General features: G+C 36.1%; 1 protein-coding gene across 5 annotated transcripts in view; it reads left to right on the top strand.

Annotated features, from left to right (window-relative positions):
• The window catches only part of PRMT3 (protein arginine methyltransferase 3), a 123,313-nt gene that overhangs the window by 31,407 nt on the left and 76,337 nt on the right, over positions 1 to 15,569 (top strand). For all 5 annotated transcript variants that reach the window (XR_015158058.1, XM_086385533.1, XM_086385536.1 and 2 more), the window contains one exon: positions 7,420 to 7,519. Coding sequence is in view for 4 of the 5 variants with exons in the window: in XM_086385533.1 (XP_086241659.1) it covers positions 7,420 to 7,519 (100 nt within the window). In the remaining variant the exon portion in view is untranslated. The remainder of the gene's footprint in view (positions 1 to 7,419; positions 7,520 to 15,569) is intronic.

Genomic DNA, 15,569 nt, shown 5'->3' on the forward strand with positions numbered 1-15,569 from the left:
CAAGCCCTTCTCCAGGGGATCTTCCCTACCTGGGTTTCCTACATTGCAAGCAGATTCTGTACCTTCTGAGCTATTGGGAAAGCCTATCAAGCAATATACTGGAAGATAAAGTTTATCCCAGGAATACAAGTTTGGTTAATTTGAGAAAATTAACCATAAAAATTTATTGATGTATCTCAGGAGAGAAAGTTTGATAAAATTCCATATCCTTTCAGTCTATATATTAAACTCTTAGCAAACTAGAATTGGAATGTGTTATATCATAACATGATACAGTGTATATCCAAAAACAAAAACTACAGCCCACAGCTTGATGAAGCTTTGAAAGTTTAAGTTCAGGAACAGGACAGGGACACTTGCCATCATCTCTTCTATTCAGCAGTGTAAAGGAGATCCTGGACAATGGAACAAGGCAATAAAAGAAAGATACAAGAATTGGAAATGAAGGATCAAGACTTTTCATGTTCCCTAGTAGTATGTTTATGAATATAGATATCAGAAATAAACTATAAATAAGTTATTACAGCAGTAAAAGTATTAAGGTGCTTAATATTTTATTATGTATTTTTAAATGTGATACATAATTTTTAAATTGATATGATTTACAGTGCTGTATTAGTTCCTGGTGTACAGCAGAGTGAATCAGTTATACATATATATATTCTTTTCCATTATGGTTTATTATAAGATATTGAGTATAGTTCTCTGTGCTATTCAGTAGGACCTTGTTTGTATCTATTTTATATATAGCAGTTTGTATCTGCTAATCCCAAACTCCTAATTTATTCCTGCCCTCTCCTCGTGCCGCCTTTCCCCTTTGGTAACCATAAGTTTGAATTCTATTTATGTGAATCTGTTTCTGTTTTGTGTATACATTCATTTCTGTTACTTTCTAAATTTCACATATGAATGATGTCATACAGTGTCTTTCTCTGACTTCACTAAGCGTGGTATGCTCTAGGTCCATCCACATTTCATATTTTAATGGCTGGGTAATATTTCATTGTGTGTATCTCTGTGTGTGTGAGATCTTAAAAAAAAAAATTTATTTGGCTGCCCCTGGACTCAGTTGTAGCACATGGGATCTTTTGTTGTGGCCTAGAGACTCTGGTTGTGGCACGAGGGCTCAATAGTTGCCGCGCGTAGACTGCAGAGTGCTCGACCTTCAAAAGCTGTGGCACACGGGCTCCACAGTGTGAGGGCCCAGTTGTCATGGCACATAGGCTTAGTTGTTCTGCGGCATGTGAGATCTTAGTTCCCCGACCAGGGATCGAGCCTGCATTACAAGGCAGATTCTTAATCACTGGACCATGAGGAAAGTCCCTGCCATATCTTATTAATCCAGTGATCTGTTGATGGACACTTGGGTAGCTTCCATGTCCTGGCTTCTGTGTATAGTACTGCTGTGAACATGATGGTGAATGTATCTTTTTGAATTAATGTTTCTTTTTTTTTAATATTTACCTAAGAGTGGAATTACTGGATCATATGGTAGTTCTATTTTTAATTTTTAAAGGAACCTCCATAATGTTTTCCATAGTGGCTGCACCAGTTCACATTCCCACCAGCAGTGTAGGAGGGTTCCCATTTCTCCACACCCTCTTCAGCATTTGTTAATTGTAGAATTTTTAATGATGGTCATTCTGATCAAAGAGGTAGTATAATATAGTTTTGATTTATATTTCTCTAATAATTAGTAGTGATAATGAGCATCTTTTAATGTGCCTGTTGACCATCTGTATCTCTTCAGAGAAATGCCTATTTAGGTCTTCTCTCTATTTTTTTTATTGAATTGTTTTTTGGGTTTTTTTTTTTTTTTGGTCATTGTATGAGCTGTTTGTATATTCTGGGAATTAAGCCCTTGTCTGCTGCATCATTTGCAAATATTTTCTCCCAGTCTGTAGGTGGTCTTTCTGTTTTATTTATGGTTTCCTTTGCTGTGCAAAGGTTATCAGTTTGATTAGGTCCCATTTGTTTATTTTTGCTTTTATTTCTATTGCCTTGGAAGACTGACCTAAGAAAACATTGTTATGTATGTCAGAGATTGTTTTGCCTATGTTTTCTCTTAGGAATTTTATGGTGTCATGTCTTTGAGTCTTTAAGCCATTTTGAGTTTATTTTTATATATGCTGTGAGGGAGTATTCTGACTTCATTGATACATATGTTGTTATTCACCTTTCCCACCACCACTTGCTGAAGAGTCTTTCTTTTCTCCATTGTATATTCTTGCCTCTTACGTCAGAGATTCATTGACTGAAGGTATGTGGTTTATTTTGGGGCTCTTTTCGGTTCCCTTGACCCATATGTCTCTTTTTGTGCCAATACTATGTTTTGATGGCTGTAGCTTTATAGCATAGTCTGAATTTCAGGAACTCCAGCTTTGTTCTTTTTCCTCAGGATTTCTTTGGCAATTCTGAGCCTTTTGTGATTCCATATAAATTTTAGAATTATTTGTCTAGTTCTTTGAAAAATGTCATGGGTAATTTGATAGGGATCACATTAAATCTTTGGCTTGCTTTGGGTAGTATGACCATTTTAACAATATTAGTTCTTCCAGTCCAAGAGCATGGGATATCTTTCCATTTCTTTAAATTGTCTTCAGTTTCCTTTATCAGTGTTTTATAGTTCACAGTGTATAAGTCTTTCACCTTGATCAAGTTTATCCTCAGTATTTCTAGAGATTTTTTTTTCCTATTTCAGTGTAAAGAAATGCAGTGGATTTTTGTATATTAATCTGCTACTTTCCTGAATTTGTTTATCAGTTCTAGTAGTTTTTGTGTGAAGGCTTTAGAGTTAAGTATCATATCATCTGTATATCATGACAGTTTTACCTCTTCCCTTCCAATTTGGATACCTTTTATTTCTTGTTTCATTGCTGTGTCTAGGACTTCTAATACTATGCTAAACAGAAGCAATGAGAGTGGACATTCTTGTCTTCTTCCTGTAGTCAGTTGGAAGGCTTTCAGCTTTTCCACCATTGAGTATATGTTGGCTGTAGATTTCTCATAAATGGCTTTTATTATTTGAAATATGTTCTCTCTGTCACCACGTTGATAAGAGTTTTTATTGTGAATTTATGTTGAATTTTTTTCAGTAGATGCTTTTTCTACATCTATTGAGATGATCATGTGGTTTTGTCTTGTCTTTTGTTGATGTGGTGTATCACATTGATTGATTTGAGTGTGTTGAAATATCCTTTTGACCCTGGGATGAATCCAGCTTGATCATGGCGTATGATCTTTTTTATATGTTTTTGGATTTAGTTTACTAATAGTTTGTTGAAAATTTTTTGCATCTATATTCGTTAAAGATATTGGCTTCTTTGATGAATTCATCAAAGATATTAGAGATCAAATATATATATATTAGGTATTCTGGCCTCTAATTTTATTTATATATATATATATTAAGTATTGTCTTTGATTTTGATATCACTGCGTTGATGGCTTCATAGAATGACTTTGGGGGTGCTCCCTCCACTTTAGTCTTTTGGAAGAGTTTGAGACGGATCAATGTAAATTCTTCTTTGTATGTTTGGTAGAGTTCCTCAGTGAAGCCATCTGTTCCTGGACTTTTGTTTGCAGGGAATTTTTTATTATTTTTGCAGATTCTGTTAAACTTCTAGTGGTTGGTCTGTTCAGATTATCTATTTCTTCTTGATTTAGTTTTGATAGGCATATATTGCTAGAAACTTGTCCATTTCTTCTAGGTTGTTCAGTTTGTTGGCATATAATTGTTCATAGTATGAAAACATAGTATGTAAAAATTGGTTGTATTTCTATAAAAAACACAAAACAAGACAGTGAAAATTAAAGCATATCAAAGTGTATTTCTCATATTTCTAACAATCTTTCAGACAATGCTAGGATGCTAAGTCACATCCATGAAATGAATGTCCCCCAGTAGGTGCTGTGCATGAACTGTTTTAACAGCTTCTTCCCCAGTGTACCCTCTGACATTGGTCAATATTTCCTTGCCATGTATTTCTCTGGTATCTTGCAACATTTTCTACAGTGATACCTGCAAAGAAAAAGCCTGTGAAGATGCTCATGGTCACCAGGATTTGAACCATTCCCTACAAAACTTATTAATAACTCAGTAGAAATGTTTTCTGATTTTTTTTTTTTTTTGAGGCTATTTTAAATACTTATTTTTGCCTGCACTGGGTCTTTGTTGCTGTGCACGGACTTTCCCTGGTTGTGGCAGGCAGGGGCTGCTCTCCCTTGTGGTGCGGGGCTCCTCACTGAAGCGCCTCTCTCGTTGCAGAGGACAAGCTCCAGGCGCACAGGTTTCCCTAGTCGCAGCGTGCAGGCTCAGTAGCTGCAGCTTGCACTCTCTAGGCAGGCTGGCTTCAGTAGTTACGACACGTGGGCTTAGATGCTCTGCAGCACGTGGAATCTTCCCGAACCAGGGATCCTGTATTGGCAGATGGATTCTTAACCACTGGACCATTAGGAAATGTATCTTAAGTAACAGTTAATGAATGCTGCCCCCTTATAACTGAAAATAAAACAAGGAATGTCCACTCTTGCCAATTCTATTCAGCATTGTCTCGGGGGATCTAACAAGTGCCATAAATACATTTAAAGGAAGGCAATAAATGGCAGTAAATACAATAGAACTAAGACTCATTACTCCCAAGTGACATGATCAAGTACACGTAAAAATCCTAAGAAATCTCTAATATAGCCACTAAAACTGTGCTAAAGCTAAACCCTTTATGACAGTCAGTGGGATTCAGGGTCAAAATATGAAAATCAGTTATGCTTCTGTTATTATCTGTAAACAACTAGAAATTGAAACTTAAAAAGTACATACCATTACAATGCAATCAAAATCATTAAACATTTAGGGGTAAATTTAGCAAAATATGTTGAAGACATAAACACTAAAAAATGTAGAATGATACCATGAGCTGATTCTAAAATTCATATGGAAACAAATGGCCTAGAATATCCAAAAGAATTTTAAAAGAAGAATGAAGTTAAAGGATATATTCTGTCAGACTTTATGACTTTAAGTATAAGAATCAAGAAAATGTTGTATTAGTGCGAGGACGTGCATCTAAATCTTGGCGCAGAATTGAAAGTCCAGAGATAAGCTTACACATCTATGCTTAGCTGGTTTTTGACAATGATTCTGAAGTAATTCCGTGGGTTGGTGAAACTTTTTCTTCAACAGAGTTGCAGCTATCACTCATGATAGTTTTTCTAACAAAGTTTTTTCATTATATACGGGAAAAAGATCATGATGATATATTGGAAAAATCAACTCAAAATGGAAACTAAAAAAATTTAGAAGAAAGCATAGGTCAAAATACTTGATGTAGGCAAAAATTTCTTGGATATGAAAAGCACCAAAAGCATGAACCATGAAAGAAAAAAAATGATAAATTGGTCTTTATCGAAATTAAAAAACTTTAGCCTTTAAAACATATTATTACAGAAATAAAAAGAAGCCACAGGTTGGAAGAAAATATTCACTATTTTCTTCCAGAGTTTTTATCCAGAAATGTAAAGAATTTTTTAAATTCAAAAATAAGAATACAACTGATCCAGTTTTTAAATGGTTAAAATGTTTGAGCAAAAGATAATAGGGAATTATGACTAGTAAGCATATGGAAAAAAGACTTGCATTAGGAAAGTTCAATTTTTAACCATAATGAGATCTTACCAAAAAGTTAATATTAAAAAGATCCTATACTGGCTTCCCTGGTGGCTCAGATGGTAAAGCGTCTGCCTACAATGCGGAAGACCCGGATTCGATCCCTGGGTTGGGAAGATTCCCCTGGAGAAGGAAATGGCAGCCCACTCCAGTATTCTTGCCTGGAAAATTCCATGGACTGAGGAACCTGGTAGGCTACAGTCCATGGGGTTGCAAAGAGTCCGACACAACTGCGCAACTTCATTTCACTTCACTTCATACTAAGTTTACAAGGATGTGAAACAATAGAAATGCTCACATATTGCTTGTAAGAATGTAAAATCATATATGAACTTTGTAAAACAAACTGGCAATTTCTTAAAAAGCTCTATCACTTCCATTTGACGGAGTACTTCTTGTACATACATATTTATAGCAGCTTTATTCATTGTAGTCCAAAAGTGGAAATCCAGAAATCCATCGTCAGATGTGTGGATAGACAAAAAGTGTTTTATTCATATAGTGGGATACTACTCAACAATAACTAGGGATTGAACTTCCAATATACAGAAAAATAGGCATTAATTTAAAAAGTACACTTATTGAAAGAAACCAGACACAAAGGAGTACATTCAATATGATCTGTTTATATAAAACTCTACAAAATACAAATCATAATATGTAGTAAAAGAAAGAAATCAGTAGTTGGGTGTGGATAGGAGGGTTTTGTGGGAAAGAGCAGTAATGCATCTTTTTGAGAAAATTGTAATATTCTACATAAAATAATCCATATGATGATGGTGGCCACTCAGATATCTCTTGTTTTTTTCTTTTTTTAGTTCAGAAAAATTTACCCTTAAAAATGCATTTAGTTTTATGTATATAATACTTCAGTGAAATTTACAGGAGGAAAATCGCTCCATTGTTTGCAGAAAAAAATCTTTTGTAATTCAGATATACAGCCTTTGAAGACTGCAAATTTATTTAACTAGATACAAACTTAGTAGATTACTTTTAGCTTTTTGAAATTCTCTGTTATTTATTTGAAATTGCAAAAGAAGGGGATGAAAAATATGTGCTAATCTTATGACCAAGCATATAAAAGTATCTAATGAATGCTGTTGGACAAAGTTAAATAATTTATGATTGGAGGAAAGTTTCAAGTTTATGTAACATGCAATATTATTGTTATTCATGATAATACCTTGCTGTTGTATAGTGCTAGAGGATGTGTACATAGCTTTCACAAATGTCTCATCTTCATAATAGACTGTTAATAGAAGTGTTAATAGTTTGGGAAGGTATCTATTTCTGTTTTACACTTGATTTCAGGCTCAATGAGATGTTACATAATTTGTTGAAAATCACTTAGCTGACAAGTGCTAGAGGACCTGGAATTAAGAGTAAAGCTTCTGGGCCTAACTCTCTGCTGCTATGGCAAGCTACTTCTCTTTAAAATATACTGGTCTGTTTCCACCTCTCCCTTTAAAAACTTTTTTTTTTTTTTTTAACTTTATTGATATGTATTCTTAATAGGGTTTGAGTTTCTTTTCATGCTGTACTTTTAAACACTGGTTCAGCTGTATTGTGGTATTAACCACAAACATTCTTGGGGATTCATGAAGTGACCAAAGAGCGATTATAATGCCAGGGAGTAAGAAAACTTTGAACAAACATACTTTGAGTTCTATAAAGTAATAACAGTTGCCAAGAATTTTTGTAGTTTGACTAGTTTTCAGAATTTGTTTCAATTTGTTCATTATGGCATTTTTCAGATTAAATAAACTTGAAGATACTGTTACACTAATTAAAGGAAAAATTGAAGAAGTTCGTCTTCCTGTAGAAAAAGTGGATGTTATTATATCCGAGTGGATGGTAAGTGTTTGCACACAGAACTACTTTTATTAATTTTTTTTAAAGGCAATGAATAAAGTAGCAAGTATTATGCATTTTATTATATTTGATAAATGGCAGAATGATAGCATTATTTTAAAAATAGCTACAGTGTTTTTATGGTAGTTTATTCTGCAGCGGCACTTATTTACTGGCAATTTGTAATCTTTAAGAAGAGAATAAATTATCTTTTTTAATTTTAAAGTCTTAATATTACTTTCTAGATTTGTTGAGACCTAACTGTGTTTGCCTAAAAGCCTGCAAGGATTCTTTAAGGATTTACTAAGACTGTTCATGTCAAAATAATGTGATGTTGCTACTGTTGTTGTCATATCGAATAGCCTATCTTTCTGATCTCTTTAGTCATGTGTCCTATACCACATAAAGTGAAAGTGAAAGTGAAGTCACTTAGTTATGACTCCTAGCAACCCCATGGACTGCAGCCTACCAGGCTCCTCCATCCATGGGATTTTCCAGGCAAGAGTACTGGAGTGAGTTGCCACTGCCTTCTCCATGAGTTATTGAAGTAAAGTCACTCAGTCGTGTCCGACTCTTTGTGACCCCGTGGACTGTATCCGACCAGGCTCCTCCGTCCATGGGATTCTCCAGGCAAGAATACTGGAGTGGGTTGCCATTTGCTTTTCCACCTATACCACATAAAATAGTATTTATTGGCATTATTAAAATAATGAAGTAAAGGTATATTATTATATAGCTTTATAGTTTGCTTTTGAAACCACAAATCAAGGTCAGAGTATTTAAAGTGTCTGTAAAGTAAAATTAATGGCATTTGTCAACTGATTTGACCTGTTGATACGCCACTTCTGTTAAGACTAGTATATAGTAGTTCTGGATAGCCATTTGGAAAGTGTTAAGGTTTTTTTTTTTTTTTTTTAAAGAAACTGTATTTGATACCTGTATTTTAATTAAGTGAATTTATCAAAATTTCTTGAAAAGAATGAGTTTTGCTTTGTAATTATCTATAACTTTTGAATAACAATTCTAGCAAAATAGCTAGAATTAGAGTGCTTTTGCAGTGTTCAGATTTAATGTCGTGATTTCAGTTCAGAGCCTATGACATAGACCCTAACCCTATGACAGTCACTGTTGTTGGCAGTTACTCTTTTGCATCTGAAACAGTATGTTGAGTTTTTTCATGCTAAGGTTGGCTTCTAACAATTCTTGATCATAATACCCTTGTTCTTCTTAACCAAGTAATGTGTATCAGTACTCTGATTTCCCTTTAAAATTGAGTGAGAAGTAATTTAGTTATATATAACTGAAAATCTAACATCTCTTTAAAGACCACAAAAAGGTGCTTTGGAAAAAGTGCATATGAGGCATCTGCTTGACAGCAGCTTTAAGTAGTTTGTACTAAATATTGCCTAATGTAGTCCTTACTTCTCTAAGAATCATTTTATTTTTCTTGGGAAATGCATCTTTTAAATTACCCCAAATTACACTGTAAGCAAACTAAAAGATAGACCTTACTAAAACTTCCTGTCACCTCAGTTAACTAGCTGGTAGTTCTTGACCAGGTTAGCAGAATTATCCTTCTGGATATTGATGTTTCAGGAACTTTCATTTTGAAACTTGAAACACTGTCTAGAAGTATTGTCATTCAGTCGCTCAGTCATTTCTGACTCTTTGCAACCCCACAGACTGCAGCACACCAGGCTTCCCTCCTTAACTGTGGGAGTTTGCTCAAACTCTTGCCCATTGAGTTGGTGATGCCATCCAACCATCTTGTCGTGTGTTGTCCCCTTCTCCTCGTGCCCTCAGTCTTTCCCAGCATCAGAGTCTTTCCCAGTGAGTCTGCTCTTCGCATCAGGTGGCCAAAAGTATATGACTTTCAGCTTCATCATCAGTCCTTTCAATGAATATTCAGGACTGATTTCCTTTAGGATGGACTGGTTTGATCTCCTTGCAGTCCAAGGGACTCTCAAGAGAAGTATTAATATGAAATTGAAATCTTAGAGCCAGTTGGTATAATAACAAAAACCTAGCTAGGTTGAGTGAATTTATGAGATTGTCACAGGTATGATGTGAGCTTTATGGAAAGGTGTGCTGGTCTTGGGCTTGTTTCCCTAAGACTCATTTTACACCCTTCTGTTTTCTGCTGTCTGATGGAGAAGGGCTAACACTGCAGGTGGCTTTTCCTCGGCTCCTGTGACAGCCAACTTCAGCTGGCTTGGGAAATCTAATGGGAGATTTATGAAAGGAGAAGCCAGGGCATTTTCTTTTTTTTGCCTCTGGTGGTGTTGCTGGCAGAAATTGTTTGTTTTGTGGCTCCAATTCCTACCTGACAAACCACTCATAATTCCAGCATCCACTGTGTGACCCTGACCCTGGGCTCTTGTTGCAGTACTTTTTTATTTTGGGGGTTTGGTCAGGAATGATCTCTGCCTCTATCAGGAAGGCAGCGTCACATAAGCAATACTGAGTCACTGGAACCCGAGATGAAAAGGTGCATTCTGAGATGCTTTCACAAACGTTCTTTCAGAAACCCTTCAGAAAGGGGAAAAAAAACATATGTCCAGCATGTGATGGCTAAGAAATTTCTTTTTTTCTGCACAAAGGTGTAATTTTAGAGTTTGCATCATCTTGCTGTCAGCCTTTCCTTGTATGCATCAGTGAGGTTGGTGTCTAGTAGATTTGTTAAACACATTAGAAGGAGCATTAGACACTGTAACTTACAGCAGTTATAGAGTCATCTTTGTGGCTTGGCAATATCATTTATAATATATTCTAGATCCTCTCCTAACTTCGGTACATATACTAGAATTTCTGAGCCTGGATGCTGGAAAATTCTAATTACGTAATTAAACAAGAAGCAAGTATGCTTCCTAAAATATATCCAACATTTTTTCAGATCAGATCAGATCAGTCACTCAGTCGTGTCTGACTCTTTGCGACCCCATGAATCGCAGCATGCCAGGCCTCCCTGTCCATCACCAACTCCCGGAGTTCACTCAAACTCACGTCCATCGAGTCGGTGATGCCATCCAGCCATCTCATCCTCTGTCGTCCCCTTCTCCTCCTGCCCCCAGTCCCTCCCAGCATCAGAGTCTTTTTCCAATGAGTCAACTCTTGGCATGAGGTGGCCAAAGTACTGGAGTTTCAGCTTTAGCATCATTCCTTCCAAAGAAATCCCAGGGCTGATCTCCTTCAGAATGGACTGGTTGGATCTCCTTGCAATCCAAGGGACTCTCAAGAGTCTTCTCCAACACCACAGTTCAAAAGCATCAATTCTTCGGCGCTCAGCCTTCTTCACAGTCCAACTCTCACATCCATACATGACCACAGGAAAAACCGTAGCCTTGACTAGACAGACCTTTGTTGGCAAAGTAATGTCTCTGCTTTTGAATATGCTATCCAGGTTGGTCATAACTTTCCTTCCAAGGAGTAAGCGTCTTTTAATTTCATGGCTGCAGTCACCATCTGTAGTGATTTTGGAGCCCAGAAAAATAAAGTCTGACACTGTTTCCACTGTTTCCCCATCTATTTCCCATGAAGTCGTGGGACCAGATGCCATGATCTTAGTTTTCTGAATGTTGAGCTTTAAGCCAACTTTTCTTTCACTTTCATCAAGAGGCTTTTGAGTTCCTCTTCACTTTCTGCCATAAGGGTGGTGTCATCTGCATATCTGAGGTGATTGATATTTCTCCCAGCAATCTTGATTCCAGCTTGTGTTTCTTCTAGTCCAGCGTTTCTCATGATGTACTCTGCATAGAAGTTAAATAAACAGGGTGACAGTGTACAGCCTTGACGAACTCCTTTTCCTATTTGGAACCAGTCTGTTGTTCCATGTCCAGTTCTAACTGTTGCTTCCTGACCTGCATACAGATTTCTCAAGAGGCAGATCAAGTGGTCTGGTATTCCCATCTCTTTCAGAATTTTCCAGTTGATTGTGATCCACACAGTCAAAAGCTTTGACATAGTCAATAAAGCAGAAATAGATGCTTTTCTGGAACTCTCTTGCTTTTTCCATGATCCAGCGGATGTTGGCAATTTGATCTCTGGTTCCTCTGCCTTTTCTAAAACCAGCTTGAACATCAGGAAGTTCACAGTTCACATACAGCTGAAGCCTGGCTTGGAGAATTTTGAACATTACTAGCGTGTGAGATGAGTGCAGTTGTGCGGTAGTTTGAGCATTCTTTGGCATTGCCTTTCTTTGGGATTGGAATGAAAACTGACCTTTTCCAGTCCTGTGGCCACTGCTGAGTTTTCCAAATTTGCTGGCATATTGAGTGTAGCACTTTCACAGCATCATCTTTCAGAATTTGGAATAGCTCAACTGGAATTCCATCACCTCCACTAGCTTTGTTCGTAGTGATGCTTCCTAAGGCCCACTTGACTTCACATTCCAGGATGTCTGGCTCTAGGTCAGTTATCGCACCATCGTGATTATCTGGGTCGTGAAGATCTTTTTTGTACAGTTCTGTGTATTCTTGCCACCTCTTCTTAATATCTTCTGCTTCTGTTAGGTCCATACCACTTCTGTCCTTTATTGAGCCCATCTTTGCATGAAATGTTCCCTTGGTATCTCTAATTTTCTTGAAGAGATCTCTAGTCTTTTCCATTCTGTTGTTTTCCTCTATTTCTTTGCATTGATAGCTGAAGAAGGCTTTCTTATCTCTTCTTGATATTCTTTGGAACTCTGCATTCAGATGTTTATATCTTTCCCTTTCTCCTTTGCTTTTCGCTTCTCTTCTTTTCACAGCTATTTGTAAGGCCTCCCCAGACAGCCATTTTACTTTTTTGCATTTCTTTTCCATGGGGATGGTCTTGATCCCTGTCTCCTGTACAGTGTCACGAACCTCATTCCATAGTTCATCAGGCACTCTATCTATCAGATCTAGGCCCTTAAATCTGTTTCTCACTTCCACTGCATAATCATAAGGGATTTGATTTAGGTCATACCTTAATGGTCTAGTGGTTTTCCCTACTTTCTTCAATTTAAGTCTGAATTTGGCAATAAGGAGTTCATGATCTGAGCCACAGTCAGCTCCTGGTCTTGTTTTTGTTGACTGTATAGAGCTTCTCCATCTTTGGCTGCAAAGAATATAATCAGTCTGATTTCGGTGTTGACCATCTGGTGATGTCCATGTATAGAGTCTTCTCTTGTGTTGTTGGGAAGAGGGTGTTTGTTATGACCAGTGCATTTTCCTACTTAAACCCAAGTTGTTTAAACAATGATTTTTAAAGCCATGTTTTCTTGGACCAGCATTTTAGAATTAAAATACCTTGCATAGAATCCTGTCTTTGGAAGTTTCTTTTCTTTTTTTTTACATATAGCAGTAGGGATTCAAAAATCAGAATAATTAAAATTTAAACTATGGCATAGTGTTTTTTTTTTCTTTTTAAAAGTATTTTGAACCAGAAAGAACCAAAAAACAAAAAAAAAGTACCTTGAAGAATTGGACACAGATGTTTAATGAACTTGTAATCCAATATAGCAATGTAGGCATCATATATTGTAGAGATGTACATCTGTTTGCTTCGACTATGGTCCGCTAACTGTTTCATGGCTTAATTTAGATATGTTTTTTGTCTGCAGCTGTTCACGAACTTTGCTTTTATTTTGCAAGATGTTCTCAGATAAGAATGTGTTTTTAAAACCTAAATCATTGTTGTTAGCATGTCATTTAATAAACTTGCCTCTTAGATTTAGAAGTTTCCATATTTAGGCCTCTCTTTACTTTTACATTTTCATTTTTATTGAATGAAATTTCTATTTGATAAAATTGTTATCAGTTAAATAGAAAGTTTAATTTCTATAGAATATTACTATGTATGCCTATGAATATCTGTTCTCATATTTTACATTTTACTGTACCAATAGAGCCATTCTTTATGACCTCTCATTTCTGATGGCCTAATGATGCTGTTCAAAGTAAGCATCCCTGATTCTTGTCCTGTGAGCCAGTAAGCCCAGATAGACTGATTTGATGTTGTTGTTTGCCATCTAAGTTTTCAGCATGGTCTCCTTACAAATATTTACATAGATAAGATCCTGGCACTGCATAATACAATTGCCAGAGATGAATCTTGTTTGGACATGTTATTTTCTATCATCAGGACCATCAGCAAAATTATACATTAGGTGAACTTTAAGTTACATTGTCACGATCACGTATTGTATACATTCAGATTGTCCTTTGTAATTTTTCTGTCTAGACTTGCTTTTCACAGAAGTGACCTAAAATTTTCTCAGCTTTCCCATCCCATTTCACCAGCATCGGTGTCTATGTAATGTGCATGCATGTGCCGCCCACACCCACAATGATGGGGTATCTTTCGTTCACATTTAATACTCTTTATTGTTGGTAAATAGCTTTTCAGGCTTTTATCACTTTAGAATTTATCACTTAGAAACATGACTTGTCATTTGGTTTATCAACACTAGAATCTGGGCCGTGAAGTGTGTCATAGGTTACATTTTCAACTGTTGGAATGTTTTTGTTGTTTTTAGTTTGGTCTGGCAATGAAGCCATGCCATGTCAGCCAACTGCCATGAAGATTAGGTGGCCTTTCCTGATTTGTCTTCTTACCTTAAATGACGTAATAATAATTATGTAAGTAGTTTAGTAAGTTATATAAGCTAAATTAATCTTAGTGCTAGGGAAAGCATAAGAGATTGATTTGCAACACAAATTTTTAATCGTACAGGTACATTTTTGCCTTTCCAGTTGTTGATAAGAAATATGCTTATGACCTGAATTTAAGGGTTTTTTTAGTCTTCTTTTTTCTCTTTTATGTATATTACCCTGAAAATTTTAAGCAAAATAAAATTGTCTATGTCTAGTATGTATTTTGTTTACTTAAGAGTAGATATAATCTAATGTCTAGTGGTTCAAGATAAGGAAATGTAAGATGTAACTTTCAACTCTATATTCTCTGGTTAGTTTTTTCCCTTATATTTCTTATTTTTTTGTTGTTGTTCCATCAGAGAAAAAGTCATCTTTTTATTGCCCGACTTGTGGTATTTTTTAAAATCAGTCAATATGATAATAATTAAAAAAACAAATGCTTAATCACTTCAGTCGTGTCTGACTCTGTGCAGCCCTTTGGACTGTAACCTGCCAGGCTCCTCTGTCCATGAGATTCTCCACGTAAGAATACTGGAGTGGGTTGCCATGTCTGTGTGTCCTGCATTGGCAGGCATGTTCTTTACCATTGGGAAGCCAATAAATGCTTCAGAATAAAAAATAAGATACATAAAATTCATTGTAAAACATGTTCTTTTGATTACAGAGACTACTGTTGTTTTAGTATCCTTTATTTCTCTTTCTAAAATCATGTTGTTTATATTTTTGACAAATAATTTGTCTTTTAATGGAATATACTGATGATGAGAGAAATATGTGTTAGCAGATTGACTTATTTCTTTTAATGTGTTCTACTGTCCCTGTCTGGCAACCTGCCACAATTTCTGCACGACTCATTTCAGACATCACCTCACCTGTGCAGCTTTCCCTTTTTGCCCCTTGATCACATAAAAAATCTCTTTCCCCCTTTCTTTGCAATTTAGTTTAAGCTTCTATTATATACTTTTACAGTGTATTAGAATTCATTGTTGATAAACCTTTCTCCATTCTCTAAGATTGGGAACCAGGTTTTACTTGATATGGTCAGAATTTGTCAAAGGGATCAGTATGAATAAATGATGAGAGAATATATAAGAGAACTTTTCCAGATAGAAATTCACTGGCCACAGACACAATCTTATTTATAATTTTCTCTACATCAGAGGAAGGCACAGATGAGACAGAGTTAAGAGTATTTATTGCTCTAGAGTCAGGCCACCTGAATTCTTGGTGCTCTTTTGCTGCATCTTGGTTTGTTACCTTGGGTCTATTACTGAACCTGTCTGTGCCTCAGTTTCCTTCTCTCTAAAATGAGGACAGCAATAGTACCTACTTTATATGGATTTTGTGAGGATTAAATGAATTAATACATGGAAATTTCATAAAACATTCTGGCACATAATAAGATCTCAGTAATTAGCCACTCATTTTGAAAGTTGTAC

Source organism: Bos grunniens, chromosome 29 (genome assembly GCF_055505025.1).
Source record: "Bos grunniens cultivar Pamir isolate PY7600 chromosome 29, Bosgru_T2T1.0, whole genome shotgun sequence".
Lineage (NCBI taxonomy): Eukaryota > Metazoa > Chordata > Mammalia > Artiodactyla > Bovidae > Bos > Bos grunniens.